General features: G+C 41.5%; 1 protein-coding gene across 2 annotated transcripts in view; it reads right to left on the bottom strand.

Moving 5' to 3' along the window:
- Nucleotides 1-1,315: 1,315 nt before the first annotated feature.
- The window catches only part of CLVS2 (clavesin 2), a 56,176-nt gene continuing 34,888 nt past the window's right edge, over nucleotides 1,316-22,603 (bottom strand). For both annotated transcript variants that reach the window (XM_084623929.1, XM_084623928.1), the window contains 3 exons: nucleotides 12,013-12,123; nucleotides 7,314-7,534; nucleotides 1,316-2,557 (listed from right to left, as the gene is read on the bottom strand). In XM_084623929.1, coding sequence (XP_084480055.1) covers nucleotides 2,470-2,557; nucleotides 7,314-7,534; nucleotides 12,013-12,123 — 420 coding nt within the window. In that variant the 3' untranslated portion in view covers nucleotides 1,316-2,469. The remainder of the gene's footprint in view (nucleotides 2,558-7,313; nucleotides 7,535-12,012; nucleotides 12,124-22,603) is intronic.

The following is a 22,603-nucleotide window of genomic DNA, read 5'->3' as shown; positions in this document are numbered from 1 at the left end:
GATTTCAAGATCAGGATTTATGTGAACATACGATTTTGCTATCCCTGAGTGCCCAGTATGTGCAGCATACATCCAAATATGGCATCTTTATGAGCCTTCGGGGTGTAAGTTGGATATATCGCATGGTGTTACTCTGGTTGTGATAGCGTAATAGCACAGAATTCATAACTTGGTTCCGTAGTCTGTTAAAAGGGTAACAATAGTAATAAATACACTTGTTTCTACCATTGAAAATGAGGTTTCTATAAAATCTGGGAGATGGTGGATTTCAAAGGTGTGAGCACCTACAGTTCCCACAGACTTCTGTTGGAACTGTCAGGGCTCAACATTTTTGAAATTCAGGCCCTGTATATTGTTCATTTCATAACTATATTTTCAGGGTATAGTTTGTGTGTAGAAATGCAATGATTTGTTCAAAGAGATTCCTGGAATATAATCACATGTTGAGGCATTAAGTGCAGACATATACCTCTCAGCAATCTTACTAATCAATCAATAAGTAAGTACTAAAGCTGTCTCTCTTTACCTAGGGAGGTGGTAGAATCTCCTTCCTTAGAGGTTTTTAAGGTCAGGCTTGACAAAGCCCTGGCTGGGATGATTTAACTGGGAATTGGTCCTGCTTCGAGCAGGGGGTTCGACTAGATGACCTTCTGGGGTCCCTTCCAACCCTGATATTCTATGATTCTGTTTTGCTTGTACTAGTCAGGTGACTTATGGTGGTTTCTGGGTAAAAAGAGAGGATGCCATTTTGGAAAGGGCAGGACGAACTTCTGACAATACCAACATTCATGTATCTTTATAGCTTTAGTGCTGAAAGATACAGTTCTCTTGTGGGATTTCTTACTTAAAATTCTATATTAATTCTTTGCTCTAAAGCCACCACTGGAAATGATATGTGACCTGTGAATAATATCTTTGCGTTTTAAATAGAAAAGTCATCATTGCTGTAGTGGAAGATTTTCCTTGAATCACAGACACCTCAATATTGGTGTTTCTAGGGGATCCCAAGGTTCTTCCCAGCTGTTAGGGATCAAGTAAGAATACCTTAACTGATTCTGATATGTTCCTACAGTACCCCTACTATTCAGCAGTATTGTCTTGGCTTTCCTGTGTCTTCCCATCGTTGTCTGAGTGCAGTTTTAATTTCATGGGCACATTCTTATGTTGATGCATATGCATATCAACACAACAGACATGAACCTATAGCCCCCAGATTTCAGATGGCTTGGTTCAGTCCATAGTGAAACTGGTTGCTCTTATGAGGTAAGAGAATTTCTGTAATATGGCACATGTTTCATATATACAATTACACCACAACCGAAACAAAAATGTCTTTAATGTCTATGTTGAGTAGCTTGACTATGCCTCATTCATATTAATCCGTGCTTGAAGTGGGATGCTGTACATAAGATTCTACTATGTTAATGATCACAGTCTCAATATACAATCTATAATATCTCTAAGTACATTGAATAGGTATGATTTATTTTTATAAACCCTTGATTAAATATACTTGTCTAACAATGCCACTTTATATGTTTGTTAGAGATTGGTAAAAATATATATGTATTCAGTCACCGAGTGCACAGGGTTTCATAATTAACCCTGAGCCTGCAGCTGCAGTTCAAAATACCAGTTATTACACTGCATTGGGATGAATATTTTTTCACTCCAAGAGAGGAGAATGTTCTGGAAAAATTCTTGAAGTGAACACAATATGCAACAGAAGTGACTGCAATATGGCACACACTGAAAGCCCCAAATTAGGCAAATGAGCCAAGCAGCTTCCAAACCCCCAAACTTCTCTTGTAAACTAAACAGAACAAAAACTCACAAATCCATACAGCCAAACAACAGGGCAGGAGAGGCATTTGTTCCCTGCTCATCTGTTACCTCTTTTCCCTGATAATGCATGACTTATCCCAAGTCACCACCCAAAACCACAAGGTTACTGGTGAAATTAATTCCTGTAGATAGTGTTGTAACCAGTCTGGTTTTACCTATCTCCAAGTTCTTATATTCCCCCTTATCTTTGAATGCTGCATGAGCATGACAGGGAAAAGAAAAAAAAAAACCCAGTCAATATGATAGCTGCAAGATGGCTTCCTATAGAAAGGACAAAAAACTTAATTACCCATGTGTGTGTGTTCCCTTTTTACAGTGCTTTTCACAGACAAATTTTAATAATCACTTTTCCATATTACTCGCCTACCATAACTTACAAATTCAAAGTGGAAGATTACATAATATTTACAAACAAGTTGGCACTTACAGAATAAATTCTTTTTTTTTTTTTCAACCCAGGGCACCCATATTTTAGGCAGACTAGCATAACCTGCTGCCTGATTACATTATGCTACATTAACATGAATAAATAGAATTCCAGCTGGTACATGCCTTCCCAATGGTTTGCTTGCTGCTGAAAAGCAGTACCTTCCACCCCAATTCACGTTCAATGCTCAGAAACGGTTAGTCCAGTGAAAGCAGAGGCTGCATGTTTTCCTCCTCGTTTTTATCCAGGCGTTTTGGCACCCCAGGATCTACGACTGACTGAGATCTGTAAAAGGAAAACATGTTTTGACTTTTCTTGATCGAGACAAACAAAAGTACACCAGTTCTTTCAAAGGGCTCAGAAATAATGGTACAGGCGGCATAACTATCTTATCACAGCAAGTGATCAGAAATACCCTCATGAAACAAATGCAGGGAAGGGCCAGTGCTGGTTTGCTGATGTAGGAGTAGAGAACAGAGCAACAAGGCAGGATCTCTCCCTAGCACGCAATATAGTGCAAGCTGTCTACTCTGCCAGCTCATGTACCGACCTACTCCTCCAAAGAGTGAGAGCCTGCTGGCTAATGGAACACTGCAGTTGGTAGCACATTTTAGTTAGAGGCACAAGTTTCTACTACTGTTCAGAAGGGAAAAGTGCACCCGGCAGGGCATTCCACTAAGCCAGTCCCACTGAGTCCTGCCGTGGCCAGTAGGCCTCCCAGAGCAGATAACACATCCCTCAACCTCCATTATCAGCTTTACAGGGCTAACCAGGGAAGGATTGTAAGGCTAAAGTCACTGATAATTGTGAAGCTCTTTGAGATCCTCAGATGGAAGGGAATATAAAAGTGCAAAGCTGGTGTTAGAATACCCTGCTGCAGCCTTGATTAAGGGGGCAGCTTGGTAGATGGCACTTTCTAACACTACTTTCTGCAGCTCCCTGGGTTTTCCATTGAAACCTTCCATCCATGTACTAGCTAGCCTTCACCCTGCTGGGCTTTTGAGACTGGACAGCATCACTTCCAGAAAAGGTCTGGCTTCCAGCCTTACATGTTCATTCCAAAACCAAAATACTTCATTTCAAAAGCCAGTAAAGGTTGTGAAGCGTCAGCCGTCTAGTTCCCTATTATACCATTTACAGAACTCAGGCACCTAACGAGAAGCTAAGAACACTACGAATCCTGCACTTCTTACATGGTAAAAAATAAAACATACTGGGGCAAATGCTGTACCAGTGTAAACAGGCACTGCTCCAAGGAAGTCAACGGAGTTATGCATTTACACCAGGAGAGAATTTGGTCCATCTTTCTCGTCAAGTACAGTCAATAAATAATAATAATCATGTGAGCTTTTCAGGGCAGGAATTCTGTCTGTTTTATATAGCTCCTATCACAATGGGGTCCTGATCCTGTTCAAGTCTTTGGCTGTTACTGCAATACATGTAAATAAATAATAATTCTTCCCAATGAAAAAACAGAAATCTCTCTTTTCCAATTGTATAAAGCCGCTGTTTCTACCTTCATCCCTTAAACCTATCAGTGGCATGGCATTGAAATATTGCCTGTCCTCGGTCACAACTTCCTGTACTTTTGGGAGAGACCCTTCACATTGTGGGATGGAAGGAGGAAATATTTTGGTGGCAGACACATAACCCTATATGTGTCTGAGTGTATATGCATGCACTCATATACAAGGTAGGAACAAGAAAGAGAAAAGTGGTGTAGGCAAAATAGCTCACAAATAACGGGAAAATATAAAAATGTTTGACTACAATATCTTCTGGAGACCCCTTTGTTTATCTTTCTATTCTTACATGAATATTTATTTCTTACCTAATAATAGTAATAATAAAATAATGCACTTGTTCCCAAGTACATGCTGGAACTCGGCACTTGTCCCCAGGTTCAGGAGGAGAACCCTTCAGTAGTGTTAATAAGTTGGTGTGCTCGAGTGCAAGGCTAATTTCTCTGTTATATTTCACTCTTCCTCAACAGGCAATTTAAAAAAAAACCCTCTGACACAGAAGGCGTTGAGATTGTCATTTCTAAGGAACCATACTGAATTTCAGTGAACCCTTTTGCTCATGAAGTTAGTAAACAATCAAGTATGACACAGAGCTGACATGCTTACAATCTGGAAGAGAATACAGAGATGACAGTCACCCTTCACTAGTTTCTTGCTATGCTGTTTAAGGGTTTAATGATGCCCTGACTCTAGTGGCCTTGCAAGGGTGTACATTCCCTCCATCCCACTCCCTGCAACCAGCTGTATACCCCATATTTGCCACTGTAAGCAAGTGAGCAAGGTGGGAATGGAGTGGGTGGGGCCAAGAATCCATCACCAGCATCCCTTTCACGCTGGCCATTGAAATTTGTTGGGCCCTGCGGTGGCAGGGAAAGGCACCACGACTGTCACCAAATAATTATAAATGAGAGAGAGGATGAGGACACTGAGGGCATATATGTACTGACTTCAGTCAAGCCACATATGGGCATGGAGAGAGCCCCCCACCCAAAACCCACAAAAAACCTGAATAAGCCTTCAAAGGGAAAGACATGTTCCAGTAAAATGTAACCTCTCCCCTTAATATCCAGATCAATGAAGTTAGCTTTAAAAATCTGTGGCTGCTTTTGCTGTACTCATCTCTCAATGTTTATTGCTTCTTTAAAGCACCTCTCTCTCTCTCCATGCTGTGGTACTTCAGTGACACATCAAGGTAACAACAGCAGCACTTTTTCATTTCTGTAATCATTCTTCCTTAGATGGAAGGTATTTTAAATATTTCAAAAAAAATCTTCTAGCCCTCCTGTGAAATAGGGTGGTATTGTTAACCCCCCTTTTAGTGATGGTGAATTGAAGTGCAAAGCTGAGTTGCAAAGGAGCCTTAGTACAAATGAGAATTTGGCACAGGAAGTTTAGTAGAGACTAGAACTCAGGTTTCTTTACCAACAGATCATCCTTCTTCTCAAGTTTGGTTCACCTAATCCCCGAGAACTTGAATGAGTTCCCAGGCATTTCTGAAGGATACATTATGGATTTAAACAAGGTGTATAGGAGCAAGCTGAATGACAGAGTAATGACATTCTTGGCAGGATTTTAGTTTGTGAGGGCAATAGTTACTGAAATAGCAAAAGGAGTTAAACAAGAAAATAATTGGCTTTGAGATACATATAAAAGCCAGGAAACTCAGATACGGCTGTCACTCCACTATTCGTTTGCTCTCTTGTTACTAGAGATGTCAGACAACAGTGTGTGCTGCTGCATACCAAGGCAAAACAAATCAGGCATGTGTGCTGTTGGATACCATACCAGTGTGATACCGAGGCAAAACAAGTCAGTCAAGGAGAGGGCATCAGCCTTAATTCTGAATTTAATTACTTACTTCTGTCATTTTCTATCTTAACCTCAACTTTATATTTAATACACTAAAGCCCCAGGGCTTTCTGTCCAGCATCCTGATTGCTCCTCTCTTCTGCAGAAGTTGCACTTAGGGCTTTCTGTATTCAACAGCTGGGAAGGAAAATGCCAGTGTACACTGCAGATGCACTATGCAGAAATCTGAAGGCGTGCATTTCAGATGCAACACATTCAGTTAAGTTACATGCACACAGAAATAAAAAGTGTTTGTTGTTGTTGAATACCCTCTCCTGTTCTCATGTGTCTACAACACTTACCCAGATGGAAAGAATACCGTTCATTGAATCTGAAGATTCATTTGAGGCTAAAAGTGAAGGGTTTTTCAAGCCAGGAATAAAATGGGAAGAAAATAGATGCATATTCTACATTAGAAAAACAAAATGAGAAAGTCAGTCAATTCATTGCTGTGCTTCTCTAGTCTACACTAGAGATTTGCCTCCGAGGGTCTGCCCTGGGCCCTCTGACTTTCTCCTGTTATACTCACCCCCTTAGGTGAGATCATTTGCTGTCATGGCATCAGATACCATCTTTATAACGATGAGTCCTGCAGATCTACATCTCCACCTCTGCTCTCACCCTCTGTCCAAGTTTGCATAACTATCCATGTCTCATAACTCCTCATTAATCATGTGCAAGCTAAACCAAATTTCTCATCTTCACCCACCCAAGCCCTATACCATCCTATTTGTTCCATCTCTTTTAATAACTCCATCATTGTCTCTGTCTCTCAGGTTCATTCTTCTCTACTCCCATAAAATTTGTAAAGTGAGGGAGAATTATCGCTTCTCCCAATATACAAATAATAATAAACTAACGTCTTCCCTTTTCTCTATTTCTACAGCTCTCATCCCTTCCATTTCCAATGCACACAATGTTCTGCAGTCAAAATTATCTTCCTTGTCCACAACTCTGAACACACTTCCCTCTGTTAAAATTCCTCCCCTGGTTTCCTCTCTCTTTCTACACCAAACTCAAACTCTTTGAATTAGATCTTCAAGTCTGAATCTGAACCAGTTGCTGAAAGCAGATTTTGCCCCCTCATCCTCACTTTCAAGGCTCTACATTGTTCTTTCCTGCCTATATTTCTGCCCTCATTTCTTGCGACTCCTACCCACCTATGCCCTGCACTCTGACAACTCTGCCTTCCTATCATTCCATTTGCAGTCTTGCACTTCTTTTCCATACTATCACTCCTCTAATGTGCCAAGCCCTCTTGGTCTCCTTCAGCTCTTTCCTAAAAAACTGACTTGTTCCAGTTGGTCCTGTCCTCGTGCTATATAACTGTAAGATAACAAATTACACTACATACACAAAGAAATCGCAGCATACCAAGAGATTTGGCACTTTCTGTTCTCTCTTTTTCTCCCCACTACTTGGTCCTTATGTAGTCTAACCTATTGTAAGCAACCTGGTGAGGGACCTTCGTTTCTTATCTATAAAGTGCCATGTACACCTACTGTAGAAATTACACCGATTATGATTATTATGAAAATCAGTGTAGCAGACTTCTTTCAAATGATTTCCCAGGTTATAAATTGTTTGGGGGAAATTATCTGTGGCATCAAGAACAACTATTATAAGGAATTTGGGAAGTGTTAACACCACCAGAAGCTGATTTAACAAACCTCTTCATGGATTTGGGAGAGAGATCTTTTTCTAGTTCTTTTGCAGGAGTGCTGTAGGAATCCACACTGTATTCACTGTCATCATCATACTCATGGTCTAGCAGAGTTCTCGCCCACGTGCCCATGTCATAGGGTGGCAGCATCCCTCCAAACTCAGAAGGTAGGATCTCAGGATGAATTAGCTGATGCAGACTGTTGAGATTATTACCATGCAGAAATATCTGTACATATGAGGATAAAGCCAAAGAAGTGACACAAATCAACACAGCTCAAAATAATATAATGATTATAACTGGAAATAAATGTTTATACTGGGGTCCCATTGGGCTAGGTGATGTACCAACAGAGGCAGACAGAATCCCTGCCTTGAGCTATCATTTTGTGTCTATGAGCCTACAAATACACAGGTGAATCACTTTAAGCATATGAACAGTTCCACTTAAAGAGTTTGCAAGATCAAGTGCCTAAGAAGACAAGCACACAAAAAATGAGAAGACACAATCCAATACATATTTTTTCTTTAAGTGTTGTAATTCCATAAGAAATTAATATTGACGTTTACCAACTAGCCTTCAAACATTCTCTGAGTTCTATCAGAAACAAAAGTGGTTTAGGGCAGTGGTTCTCAACCCTTCTTTACCCAGGTACCCCCTAAATCTAAAGACTCAAACCTGCAGCTCCCCAACCAGAGGTGACACATCTGGGAGATGGGGGTGTGTGTGCGTGTCACAATTACAAGTGCTGATGTAGCAGGGCAGAGCAGTGATGTGTCTCCTTGGAGAGCTGCTGCCTCCTTGCATTGTCAATGACTGTGAGGCAATCCCTTCCAATAACAGGGGAAGAGCTCTCTTCTGCACTGACTCTGCAATTTTTGGTTTTGCACCCCCAAACCAGGCAGGCTGGGTGGCTTGCTGAGGTGAGTCAGGGGGTGGAGGTGGTGCTCCCTTCCCAAGCCCTGTACCTGCGGCTGAAGCCGAGCCCAAGTGCCCCCGTCCGGGGCTGAAGTCCAGTTTATTCTGGCCAACCCCTGAAACCTGCTGGGGGCCACAGACCCCTAGGTTGAGAGCCAGTGCCATAGACCTCCTAACTAGGCCTATCCCAGGAAACCTGCTGGGGACCATGGACCACTGGCGGAGAACCAGTGTAGACCACCTAACCGGGAAGATGTTGATGAAGCTTTTTAAAAAACAAAAACCCCACACATCCAAAGCACAGGACTTGGTGGTGATGGGGGACTTCAACTACCCAGGCATGTGTTAGGAAAATAATACTGCAGGAGCACAAAATTATTCACAAGTTCTCAGAACACACTGGGAACAACTTTTATTGAAGAAGGTGGAAAAAGTGACTGGGGAGAGGGCTGTTCTACCTTTGATTCTGAAAAATAGGGAGGAACTGGTTGAGAATTTGAGGGTGGAAAGCAGCTTGGGCGAAAGTTATCATGAAATGAAGTGTTCATGTTTCTAAGGAATTGTAGGAGGGAAAAAACTCCAAGAATTAGTAGGTAAGGTCCCATGGGAAGCAAGTCAAGGGAAACAGTTATTCAAGAGAGTTTTCTGTTTTTTTTTTAAAGATACACTATTAAAGGCACAGGAAGAAACTACCCTCATGCACAGGAAAGATGGGAAGTATGGTAAGAGACCACATTGCCTTAACCAGGAGATCTTAGAATACCTGCAACTCAAAAAGTCATACAAAAACTAGAAAATAGGTCAATTTATGAAGAGTGAATATATAAAAAAAAGCCAACACAAACATGTAGGGAGAAAATTAGAAAGCTCAAGGCATAAAATGAGATTAAACTACCTAGATACAAAGAGAGTAATAAGAGAACATTTTACAAATACATTAGAAGTAAGAGGAAGACCAAGGACAGGGTAGGCCCATTACTTAATGAGCAGGGAAAGAAAATAATAGGTAATATATCAATGGCTGAAGTGTTGAGTGCCTTTTTTGTTTTAGTTTTCACCAACAAGATTAACAGTTATCTGATGACTAACAGTGAACATCAGTATAAATGGGGTAGGATCTGAGTCTAAACACATGTTAAGAATTATTTAGACAAGTTAGGTGTCTTGAAGTCAGCAGAGCCTGAGTAAATACATCGTAGAATAGCACTGGCTGAAGAGATCTCAGAGCTATTAGCGATTATCTTTGAGAACTTGTGGAGGATGGGAGTGATCCCCAGAGGGCTGGAAAACGGAAATAAAAGAACACAGGGAATTAGAGACCAGTCAATTTAACTTCAGCACCAGGCAAGATAATGGACCAAATAATCAAAACAATTGTGAAGCACCTAAAAGATAATAAGGTGATAAGTAACAGTCTATATGGATTTGTCAAAAACAAATCATGTCAAACCAACCCAGTTTCCTTCTCTGACAGAGTAATAAGGCTTGTGGATGGGGGCGGGGGGAGCAGTAGACCTGATATCTCAACTTTAGTAAGGCTTCTGATATTGTCTCACATTAACTTCTCAAATAAACTAGGGAAATATAGCCTAGATGAACCTACTATAAGGTGGGTGCAAAACTGGTTGGAAAAGTGTACTCAGAGAGCAGTTATCAATGGCTCACAGTCAAACTGGAAAGGCATGTTGAGTGGGGTCCCACAGAGAGATCCCTGGAGGTCCTGGATCTGGTTCTATTTAATATCTTCATAAGTGACCTGGATAATGGCAGAGAAAGTACACTTATAAAGTCTGTGGATGATACCGAGCTGGGAAGATTTCAAGGGCTTTGGAGGACAGGATTAGAATTCAAAGTGATCTTGACAAACTGGAGAAAGGGTCTGAATTAAATACGATGAAATTCAAGAAGGACAAGTGCAAAGTACTATACTCAGGAAGGAATAATCAGTTACACAAATACAAGATGGGAAATGACTGCCCAGGAAGGAGTACTGCAGAAAAGGATCAGTGGGGTTATAGTGGATAACAAAATAAAGATAAGTCAAAAATGTAATACTGTTGAAAAAAAGTGACCAACATTCTGGGATGTATTAGCAGGGGTGTTGTAAGCAAGAAACAAGTAATTCTTCCAGTCTATTCAGTACTGATCAGGAATCAGGTGGAGTATTGTGTCCAGTTCTGGATGTTGCACTTCAGAACAAATGTGGACAAATTGGAGAAAGTCCAGAGGAAAGCGTTAAAAATGATTAAAGGGTCTAGAAAACACGACTTACAAGGAAAGATTGAAAAAAAATTGGTTTGTTCAGTCTGGAAAAGAGAAGACTGGGGCGGGGGGCGCGATATGATAACCATCTTCAAGTGAGTAAAAGGTTGTTATAAACAGGAGGGTGATAAATTGTTCTACTTAACCACCAAGGACACGACAAGAAGTAATGGACTCAAGTTGCAGCAAGAGATTTAGGTTAGACATTAGGAAAAACTTCCTAACCGTAAGGGTAGTTAACTGCTGGAACAGGTTACCTGGGCAGGTTATGGAATCTCCGTCACTGGAGGTTTTTAAACAACAGGTTAGACAAACTCCTGTCAGGGATGATCTAGAATACTACTTAATCTTACTTAAGTCCAAGGAATTGAACTCAATGACCTATCAAGGTCCTTTCCAGTTCTACAGCTCTGACTTTCTAAGAATTTCAGGTCCCAGGTTCATATTTTGAAGGAGTTGTGCAGGTTCCGTTTGAGGACAAGGACTGATAGGTCAGATGTGAAGTTATCGCTTTGTGAAAGGTGTTTGTCCATGTGTGATAGAAAAACGATGAGACAAAAACATCCTATGTGAGTTCATTTCAGAGTATAGTGATTGTCTGGTTTCACTGACATAATTGCTGTTGGGATATTTGATGCACTGGATGAGGTACACCACATGTGATAGGCATGTGTAGGACCCATGGATCTTGAAAAATGTGTTGTGGGGGGTATTGGTCATCACAGCAGTGGAAATACGTCTGTAGGTTTTGTATCTGTTATGGCAGGGTCTGATTCCGCTTCAAGAAGGACAAGTGCAAAGTACTACACTCAGTTGGCATTCTGTTATCTGTAGGGAGCTTGCTTCTGATGAGCCCAGTTGGCTGGGGGGTTGTTTGAAGTCCAGAAGAGGAGGGTTGGAAAAGATTTTTCAGGATATGGTCGTAATTGTGTAAGGATACCCCAAGAGAGCCTACTTCCACACAGGAAAAAAGAACCCCATTGACTGCACACCCCTATTTGTCCCCCAACCCTCTTCTGGCCTTCAAACACCCTGCCCCCACTCCATAGCTCAACTTCAGAAGCAAGCTCCCCACAGATCAGGACAGCTATATGGGTGAAACCAGACAATCTAACTCTGATTTAATTACAAATGATGTACATGAGGCAAATTAAAACTACATCTCAGAAGTTAGTGTGGTATGCACATACACAAATCCCTTTCCATAGGCATTTATACTGAACATTTTATACAGTATGTGCATTTGGCGGCAGTCGTATATTTGGAGTAACTCCACTGATGTCAATGCAGTTGCATCAGGGAAGAATATTGCACTACGTATTTAAAAAAAAAACCCAGAAGTCGTTTTTTAAATCTTTTTTTTTTGGAGGCAGGAGAGAAGCCCTTCATAACAGAAATCTTTAAGAGCTATATTGAAATACATTACACAAATACCAATTGGAGATTTTGAGCATGTCTATTTACAATACACTAGGATACATCTGCAGACTATAATTGTTTAACAATATAAAAAACAAACAGAATACCCTTTTCCGCGTCTTCTCTTTTAAAAAGGGCCGTATAACTGTGTAGAGGGCATGGATATACCATGGTTGATTGACAAAATGAATTCCTCCAAACCGAGCTGGAAAACTGTCCTATAGAACATAAAACAAACATACATCATGAGTAAAGTAGATTCTTAAGAGAAGACATATTGTGTGTGTCAACTCAATTTTCTGTTGCTGAAATGCATTCATTTGCTTACTTAACCTTAAAGAACTCTTTTCCAAAATGGTGTCCACTCAATGATGGTCCAACATTCCATTCCAGAGTAGCAATACTTTTAGGCACACAATTTCCTGACAGAATGATTATAAAGGGCTTCATAGCACTGGGATGACCTCTTGATGTCCCCTCCAGCCCTGCATTCCTATGATTCTATGAACAGCATTCTAATAAAGAGGGCATTTTTGTCCCCTAGGTATACTTTACACGTTTATGATCTGCCCAGAATCCATCAATACAACATGCTTTCCCCTGCCTTTCTCCATTCAATTTCATTTATCTTTAATCTTAATAGTAGTGCAACACATTCCCATCTCTGTCAGTATGGCTGAAATACAGTAGAAATGTTCCTATTTCCTTGTTCCAGTCTTAAAAATCAAATGTAAACCTAAGCTGCAAGTCAAAATGTATACAATATTGTTTACATTTTGCAAGATTAAATGCATTAAACATGATCATACAATATTTATGAGCCTTGTTCTCATCACATATTCAGAAGCTGTGAGCTGAAGTATATGGAGCAAGCTTCTGTACTGAGCCAACCATTTCTTTCTAAATTGGTTTTGGCTGTTTCGCCAGACACCTTTACTAAAGAAACACAAGAGGGTGGAGAATTCATTTGTATGGTTATTTGCATGCGGTATTTTGGTTCTCAGGGCCAAAAACTGCAATACTATTATATGATCGAGTATGCATATTATTTTTGAAAGTTGATATAGCAGGCAACAGACACCCTCCCTTTTACTGCCAGAAAGAAAACTTGAAGAGGCAAGTGATTTCACTATCCCTGTTCTGGAATATTGCCACCGAGTTCATTATGTCCATATGTGTGCATATGCCCAGCTACTGGGATAGTCTACTTCCCTCTGATGTCTAAGCTAGACCTCTTGCATTAGGCATAGGTGCAAGAGGTTGTGCTAATAAGCGATGGTCACATAAACACCACCACCCTATACCGGAAACCTACTGACCGCTATACTTACCTACATGCCTCCAGCTTTCACCCAGACCACACCACATGATCCATTGTTTACAGCCAAGCTCTAAGATACAACCACATTTGCTCCAATCCCTCAGACAGAGACAAACACCTACAAGATCTCTAGCAAGCATTCTTACAACCACAGTACCCACCTGCGGAAGTGAAGAAACAGATTGACAGAGCCAGAAGAGTACCCAGAAGTCACCTACTAGGACAGGCCCAACAAAAAAAATATCAGAATGCCACTAGCGGTCACCTTTAGCCCCCAACTAAAACCTCTCCAGTGCATCATCAAAGATTTACAACCTATCCTGAAAAATTATCCCTCACTTTCACAGATCTTGGGAGACAGACCAGTCCTCGCTTACAGAGAGCTGCCCAAACCTGAAGCAAATACTCTCCAGCAACCACACACCATACAACAAAAACACTAACCCAGGAACCTATCCTTGCAACAAAGCCCGATGACAACTCTGTCCATATATTTATTCAAGTGACACCATCATAGGACTAATCACATTAGCCATGCCATCAGGGGCTCATTCACCTGCACATCTATCAATGTGATATATGCCATCATGTGCCAGCAATGCCCCTCTGCCATGTACATTGGCCAAACTGGACAGTCTCTATGCAAAAGAATAAATGGATACACATCTGACATCAGGAATCATAATATTCAAAAACCGTTAGGAGAACACTTCAACCTCTCTGGCTACTCAGTAAAAGATTTAAGGGTGGCAATTTTGCAACAGAAAAGCTTCAAAAACAGACTCCAATGAGAAACTGCTGAGCTTGAATTAATATGCAAACTAGATACAATTAACTTGGGTTTGAATAGAAACTGGGAGTGGCTGGGTCATTACACATATTGAATCTATTTCCCTAAGTTAAGTATCCTCACACCTTCTTGTCAACTGTCTAAATGGGTCATCTTGATTATCACTACAAATTTTTTTTTCTCCTGCCGATAATAGCTCATCTTAACTAAATTCGCCTCTCACAGTTTGTATGGCAACTTCCAACTTATCTGTATGTATATATATATATATATATATCTTCTTATTATATGTTCCATTCAGTGCATCCGTTGAAGTGGTTTGTAGCCCATGAAAGCTTATGCTCTAATAAATTTGTTAGTCTCTAAGGTGCCATAAGTACTCCTGTTCTTTTTGCGGATACAGACTAACACCACTGCTACTCTGAAACCAATAATTTCAAGTGCCTCCCAGTTTCACCTATATGTGTGTGTGTATATATATATATATATATATATATATAAAAAAACATTGCAGGAGGAGTACCGGTTTCTTTACACTAGATAATATTTAGGTACATCGATGAGCTATATAATAGCTTTCACTTGAATCCTTACTATATTTCATTACTTCATCATTTGTTTGTCTTGTGCAGAATGCCCATGTTAGCCAGTTCTCAGATCCCCAGAGGGAAAAACCAGTTGAGCTCTGAGAAACTTCTTTAGCCCTAAGAGGCTCTGTGATTGCAGAGCCACTGGCCATTATCTTTGAAAACTCGTGGCGAACCGGGGAAGTCCCGGATGACTGGAAAAAGGCTAATGTAGCGCCAATCTTTAAAAAAGGGAAGAAGGAAGATCCTGGGAACTACAGGCCAGTCAGCCTCACCTCAGTCCCTGGAAAAATCATGGAGCAGGTCCTCAAAGAATCAATCCTGAAGCACTTGCATGAGAGGAAAGTGATCAGGAACAGCCAGCATGGATTCACCAAGGGAAGGTCATGCCTGACTAATCTAATCGCCTTTTATGATGAGATTACTGGTTCTGTGGATGAAGGGAAAGCAGTGGATGTATTGTTTCTTGACTTTAGCAAAGCTTTTGACACGGTCTCCCATAGTATTCTTGTCAGCAAGTTAAGGAAGTATGGGCTGGATGAATGCACTATAAGGTGGGTAGAAAGCTGGCTAAATTGTCGGGCTCAACGGGTAGTGATCAATGGCTCCATGTCTAGTTGGCAGCCGGTATCAAGTGGAGTGCCCCAGGGGTCGGTCCTGGGGCCGGTTTTATTCAATATCTTCATAAATGATCTGGAGGATGGTGTGGATTGCACTCTCAGCAAATTTGCGGATGATACTAAACTGGGAGGAGTGGTAGATACGCTGGAGGGGAGGGATAGGATACAGAAGGACCTAGACAAATTGGAGGATTGGGCCAAAAGGAATCTGATGAGGTTCAATAAGGATAAGTGCAGGGTCCTGCACTTAGGACGGAAGAACCCAATGCACAGCTACAGACTAGGGACCGAATGGCTAGGCAGCAGTTCTGCAGAAAAGGACCTAGGGGTGACAGTGGACGAGAAGCTGGATATGAGTCAGCAGTGTGCCCTTGTTGCCAAGAAGGCCAATGGCATTTTGGGATGTATAAGTAGGGGCATAGCGAGCAGATCGAGGGACGTGATCGTTCCCCTCTATTCGACATTGGTGAGGCCTCATCTGGAGTACTGTGTCCAGTTTTGGGCCCCACACTTCAAGAAGGATGTGGATAAATTGGAGAGAGTCCAGCGAAGGGCAACAAAAATGATTAGGGGACTGGAACACATGAGTTATGAGGAGAGGCTGAGGGAGCTGGGATTGTTTAGCCTGCAGAAGAGAAGAATGAGGGGGGATTTGATAGCTGCTTTCAACTACCTGAAAGGGGGTTCCAAAGAGGATGGCTCTAGACTGTTCTCAATGGTAGCAGATGACAGAACGAGGAGTAATGGTCTCAAGTTGCAGTGGGGGAGGTTTAGATTGGATATTAGGAAAAACTTTTTCACTAAGAGGGTGGTGAAACACTGGAATGCGTTACCTAGGGAGGTGGTAGAATCTCCTTCCTTAGAGGTTTTTAAGGTCAGGCTTGACAAAGCCCTGGCTGGGATGATTTAACTGGGAATTGGTCCTGCTTTGAGCAGGGGGTTGGACTAGATGACCTTCTGGGGTCCCTTCCAACCCTGATATTCTATGATTCTATGATTCTATGATTCTAGGACTTTTGATCCTGTGAGAGAATAAAATGCAGCATGAGAGGTGGTTTGTTCCTCCCAGAAGCTCCACTCAAGATGGACCCATACTATAAAGAGTGAGTCCCTACTCCAGTCTCATCTTTATAAAAGCAAAAAAGGTACCATTTACCACAACCAGTAACGTCAAAGGAAGGACGCGTGCATGCACGAACACACAAAATTCCCTAGTCAGTCTTGCAGATCTCAGCCCAAGCAATTATTAAATTCCTTTACTCTTTAATTCTTTTATTTGATCAAAATCACTAGGCTCCATATCACAATATCTGGCTCAATCTCCAGGGATGAAAACAGCTAAAACAGAACCACAGAATTGGAAGGGAGCTTCTGGGTCATTGTGTCCATAGTAGGCAACTCCAGCATATAAACCCATACATACATTTATCAAACTCCATCTTAAAATGAGTTAGGTTGTTTGCCTCCACTAATCCTATGGGGAAGCTGTTTCAGAACCTCACTCCTCTGACGGTTAGAAATCTTCTAGTTTCGAGCCTGGATTTGTTAATGGCCAATGTATATCCATCCATTTGTTCTTGTGCCAACGTTGTCCTTTATCTTAAATAGCTTTTTTACCTCCCTGGGATTTACTTCTCAATGTATTAATGGAGAACAATCATATCCCATGTCAACCTATTTTTTCGCTAGGCTAAACAAGCCAAGTTTTTAGTTTCTTCTCCTCCTTACCTCTAATCATCCTAGTAGCTCTTCTCTGCATCTGTTCCAGTTTGAATCATCTTTCTTGAACATGGGTGACCAGAACGGTGCACAGTATTCCAGATGAAGTCTTGTCATTGCCTTGTACAATGCATTAATACTTCCCTATCTCCACTGTAAGTACTTTGCCTAATACAGTCCTAGGACTCCTAATAGAGCCAAATAGTGTTTCAGGCCCTCAGAAGAGTCCCACACTACCAGGTACACACACCTGTCCCCAGTCTCTCTCAATTCACTGGGTTTTGCAACCCATGTCCATTGCCTGATCCAGTCTTTTTTTCACAGCCACATCATGTTAGTGGCTCATTCATCCTGTGATCCACCTTACACCCAGTCTCTCTCCTCCTCTGTCATTTCCAACTGATGAACCCCAGCTGATAGCAGAAGTACTTTTTAGTCCCTACATGCATGGCCCTGGCACTCTGTACTGGGCACTTACTACTCCAGCCATCCAAGTCTTCCTGTAAAAAACTCTGATACTCCTCTGTACTGATACCTCCCAAGTTGGTCATCAGCAGATTTCATTAGCACACTCCTACTTTTTGTCCCAAGGTCATTAATGAAAATATTAAATAAGATTGGTCCCAGGAAAGATCTTTTAGGAACTCCATTAGTGAACTCACTCTGGGGTGAAAGTTCTCTTTTCAGCACCACCCACTGACATCTCCCCTTCAGTCACTTCCTTACCCACCTTTCAATTCTTATACTAACTAATAATTTCCCATATGGTACCATGTCAAATCCTTCACTGAAGTCCAGATAGATTTAATCTACTAAATTTCCCTTTTTTTCTTTTCTTTTTCTCTCTCTCTCTCTCTTTTTTTTTTTTTAAGACAAGTCAGTTATCAAAATAGGTTAGTCTAGGAAGATCTACCTTTGATAAATACATGTTGCATTTTATCCCCTTTTCTGTTTACCTCCATAGTCTTTAATTATTCTTTCCTTCAAATTTGTTTTAAAGTCTTGCATGCTACCCAATCCTTTCTTCTCCTGTTATTTATACCTTTGACACCTGTCTTTCCACAACTCAGAAGTCAAATGTACACACATGATGATCACAGCTCCTCAGGAAAGTCTGCAAGAACTGTCATAAATATACAGAAAGGCTGTGCCACAAAGAGATCATTACACATTTTGCCAAACACCTAGGTCCTGCCAACACGGAGAAGATTTACAGCAGAATGAGTGAGAACTTGGATCCCTAATTCACCTTGTCACTAAAATAAATCCCCATATACCATGCTGAAAAGATACATTGTGATGTTTAAAAGATAGTAAATTATCCACATATCAGAGAAACTAGAAGAAATATTTTGGAAGGAAAAGTTGTTTGGTGACATTGCCCCAGTAGTTGCAGGGGGTTCTACATATCCACAGGAAATTGAACTCAGTTAATCCAGTTTGCCATTCCAGCATAGAAGCAAAGGGCAGCATGCTGGGTCCCACTGTGCAAGAGCTACTGAACAGGTCTTCAGACAAAGCAGGCATGTGTGATGTGGGGGATGGAGTTACAAAGGGTGGAATGGAACAAGGAAAAGGTAGGAAATACTACCTATGGTCCCTATACTGTTTCCATTATCTTCCAGAACATTTCAGAAGATCAAGCACTTATCCTTATGCAGGAGATATGGAAGACATTGAACTAAGCTAGCCACACAGGACTTCAGTGCATGAATAACTATTTCTGTTGTCCCCCGCCCCCCCCAGTTACACTCACCAAAACAAACTCAGAAACACTCAGACTAGTGAATAAGCATGGTGGGTGGGTGTATCAGTCATCATCGAGTTTATTAAATATTTCTGGTTTATTGCTTAGAAAATGCCCCAAGTAGTGGGCAGAGGAGTTCCTAAATGAAAAGGTATCTATGCACATGCTCTGGTTCAGTATGACAGGTATATGTAATCCAACATTAGCTCAAAATGGATCACGTCCTGATCCTTCGGGTAACTGTCAAGTCACTGTATTCCCTGCAGATAAAAGGAGTATCTGGAGAAGGTGCCACTTAGGGCAACGCAGTTACCACCTCCTCCTCCTTTTGAATCTGGTTATGCTGAAGGCCCCGGATATGTGTGGAGTAACACTGACATAATCGATGTCATTGGATACGAGATGGTAGCTGCTGTCTCACTGTGCAAGTAAGCATACCCTAGAGCTACTGAAGATTTCTTCAAAGGGTTTCAACGATTTTTAAGGTTTTTTTTGGGGGGTGAGGGGGGTTTTAAGTGACTTATGATTTTGGGTACCTCAAGTTCTGGGTGCCCAACTTGAGATGCCTGATTTTCAGAAAGCAGGTGGTCAGTACTTTCTAAAAATCAGGCACCTGTAATGTGTCTCCAATTGGGCACCCAAAACTTGAGGAACCCATAAAGACTTAGGTGGTGTTCCACTCAGCCTTGCAATGCCCTACTGACTTAGGGTTCCAAGCCTCATTTTCCAAAGTGACTTAGACTCCGATTTTTAAGTCTCAAGTGCCTGGACCAAAGTTACACAGCAAGTTAGCAGCAATGCTGGGACTAGAACTCATGAATTCAGGTCCTATGCTCACTCCAGTAGAACATACTGCCTTATAAGAGCAGAAAGAGGCAGCATAAGTAGCAGCAGATGCTGGAGGAACACTAAGAACAGGTGTATTAAGGAGTGTAGCTCTGGAGCTTGAAATGTATCTGACATTCTGGCACTACTCACATATAACTAACTTTTACACCAGGGATGCATCAGACAGATGGCCATCCTACAAATCAGCAGGTGAGAAATTCTTCCAAATCAACGATTCCTGTGTTTTTATATATGTTAAGTCACAGACACGGTGACAGTTGCAAGTGCCCCTAGAGACATATTGCATGGCAGCAGAGCTGTCTGTAACCCAGGAATCACATTCTTCATGGACTCTATGAAAAAGAAATCCCATGCCAAAAACTGACAAGAAACATGTATCTAGGAAGGAGCCACGAAGCAAGCTATGCACTTGACTGGAGAAGTGATTAGCCAGCTGATGGAGCATAACTGAATGGTTAAGCAGAGTGTACTTAATCTCTTCCTTTATTCACAACACCGGCAACTAATTACATTTGTTTGTGTGGATTTTTTCATATTAACCACTGAGAAACATCACTGATTGTGTGGAATAGTGCAAGATAAGTACACATCTGATAAATAATCAATTCTAAATACAGTCATTCCATGTATGATGAGTAGTACTGCTAATTAGTATTGTTCACAGCCCTAATGAGCCAAGGCTTACACATGCTTGTTAATAGTGTGCGGTCAGATAAAAGATAGAGCCCTACATGTTTTCATGTAAGGTTGCCTGATCATGACTGTTAGTGGTTTGAGCATTGGCCTGCTAAACCCAGGGTTGTGAGTTCAATCCTTGAGGGGGCCATTTAGGGATGTGGGGCAAAAATTGGGGATTGGTCCTGCTTTGAGCAGGGGGTTGGACTAGATGACCTCCTGAGGTCCCTTCCAACCCGGATAGTCTATGATAACTAGCCTCTTCTCTAAGGTCACCAAGACAGTTAAGGAGAATGGTCCTGAACAAACTGCCTTATTACAGCATTTTCAGATCCAAGTCCAAGGAACCCTAATTTACTCACAGCATAGTGGTTCCCCCTGCCCCTCCCACCCCCTGCTGCTTCTCATAATTTGTATGGTCTGTCTTTACATGCTTCTTTTCCAGCAACCTGCTGCTTTCAACTTCTAGGCCATGGCACATGCCAGAGAAGCCAGGTTTCTGCTCTCTAGTTGCATTGGCACAGTGTTCTAGTTCAGTACTCTCTTCAGTTCAGATTTTGCTGTTATCGCTATATGCATAGGCTCAAAGAGAAGAAATAAAGACTGCTACCCATAACTCACACTGCCTGGGTCCACGGACAAATAACCAGGATCATTCTACTTCAACTGCGTGTGGACGTAATCATCCTCTTTGGATGTGCTCAATTGACTTTATGCCACCAGTGTTCAGGTATTACTGATATTTGTTTATTTAATTCTTATTCAGTTTGAAACGTCTCAACACCATCAAGGTGTGCACACAGCAAGTCTGTTACCCCATGCTCCCACAACTGTTACTCTAATTCTCTTTCTACCCTTCCTCCCCACCCCCAGTTACTTGTTACCACTTTGCATCTTGTCTTTTGGCATGTCTACACTATCACAGCTGCAGCTGTGCCACTGTAATACCATAATATAGACGCTTCCTACGTTGATGGGAGGGGTTTTGCCATCAGCGTAGGTAATCCACCTCTTCAAGAAGAGGTAGTTAAGCTGATGAAAGAACTCTTCTGTTGACCTAGCTGCATCTACACCGGGGTTATGTCAATCTAACTATGCACTCACAGCTCCAAGAGATGTAGCTAGGTTGATTTAATTTTTAAGTGTAGACCAGGCCTTAAATTTGATGGTAAGTTCTTGGAAGCAGGGACTGTCACCTACTGTGTGTTTGTACAAGGCCTATCACCAGGGCCCACTTATTTTGACTGGGCTTGCAGGCACTACTATAATGCAGGTAATAATGAGTCATATTCAAAAGCACAGTAAGGTACCCACCTTTCATTGAAAATCAGTTAGAGTTAAGGAAATTAGAACTCTAGGAATTTTTGAAAATCCCACCCTTTGCATCAGCACCTTTATCTATAGGAAAGCTCAGCTTTCTTTCATATTAGAAAAAGGGTCTTTCCAAAGCCTGCATTCTGAATTCCTTGGGTGCCAGCCATCTCGGAGAAGTACAGTGCAGTACCTGACGGATTAGGCCCCAGTTCAGCCTTGAAGTCAATGGGTCTATTCATGTCTTTTCCAGCTAAGCATGTGTTAAAGTGCTTTGATGAATCAGAGCCCTAGCATCTGAAGGAGACCAGCTGGACCAGCCCTGTGGAACGTAGAGCCAAAACTGGGGGCAACTGAATTCTAATAAAACACAAGCCCAAAATTACCATATTACATTATTAAAAGCTTAACTATCAGTGCTTTGTTTGATAATTCTTCCTGCAGACAAAAATTCAGATCTCCTACAGCTATTCAGAAGAGTCCATCTTTTTTGGGGGGGTGGGGTAGGGTGGGGGGCAGGGGATGAGGGAGGGGAGTCAATACAGTTTTAAGCAGTGTCTAACAGCACACTACAATATACTTTTTATGCAATATCTGTATATATGCTGTATCTTTGTACTGGAAACCTGATCAAGACACTAGAACGTTTCTGCCCGATATAAGGCACAGAGTTCCCAAGCTTCATTTTTAGGACATTAAACAGGAAACTGAAGGAAAAACAGGGGAACAATTGAAAAATTTGGACTGGTCCAAAACGTTAACACCTGCCAAGGATTTTTTTTTCCCCGGAGCAGAAAATCTGAACTAATCTGGGAACTGAGAGCCACCACTGCCCACATTAGGGATGGATAAACCTTAGACCTGCTCCCAAACATAAACCTTCATTGAAGATATCCAAACAACAAGGCATTCCAAATAGATTGCAGTGAAATGTGTGCTGTATATTGTAAAATATTTGTAGTGTCCCCAGATATCTGCACTAAGGTCCTGATCCTTTATACACTTACATATCTAAAGCTATCCAGGGCTGAAGCAAAAACCACAATTACTGTAGAAGAAAAAGCCTTCATCTGGAAGAT

The sequence above is a fragment of the Lepidochelys olivacea genome (genome assembly GCF_965140295.1).
Source record: "Lepidochelys olivacea isolate rLepOli2 genome assembly, chromosome: 3".
Classification (NCBI taxonomy): Eukaryota; Metazoa; Chordata; order Testudines; family Cheloniidae; genus Lepidochelys; species Lepidochelys olivacea.
Note: the sequence above shows the minus strand (reverse complement) of the source record. Positions and strands in the feature narration are given on the sequence as shown.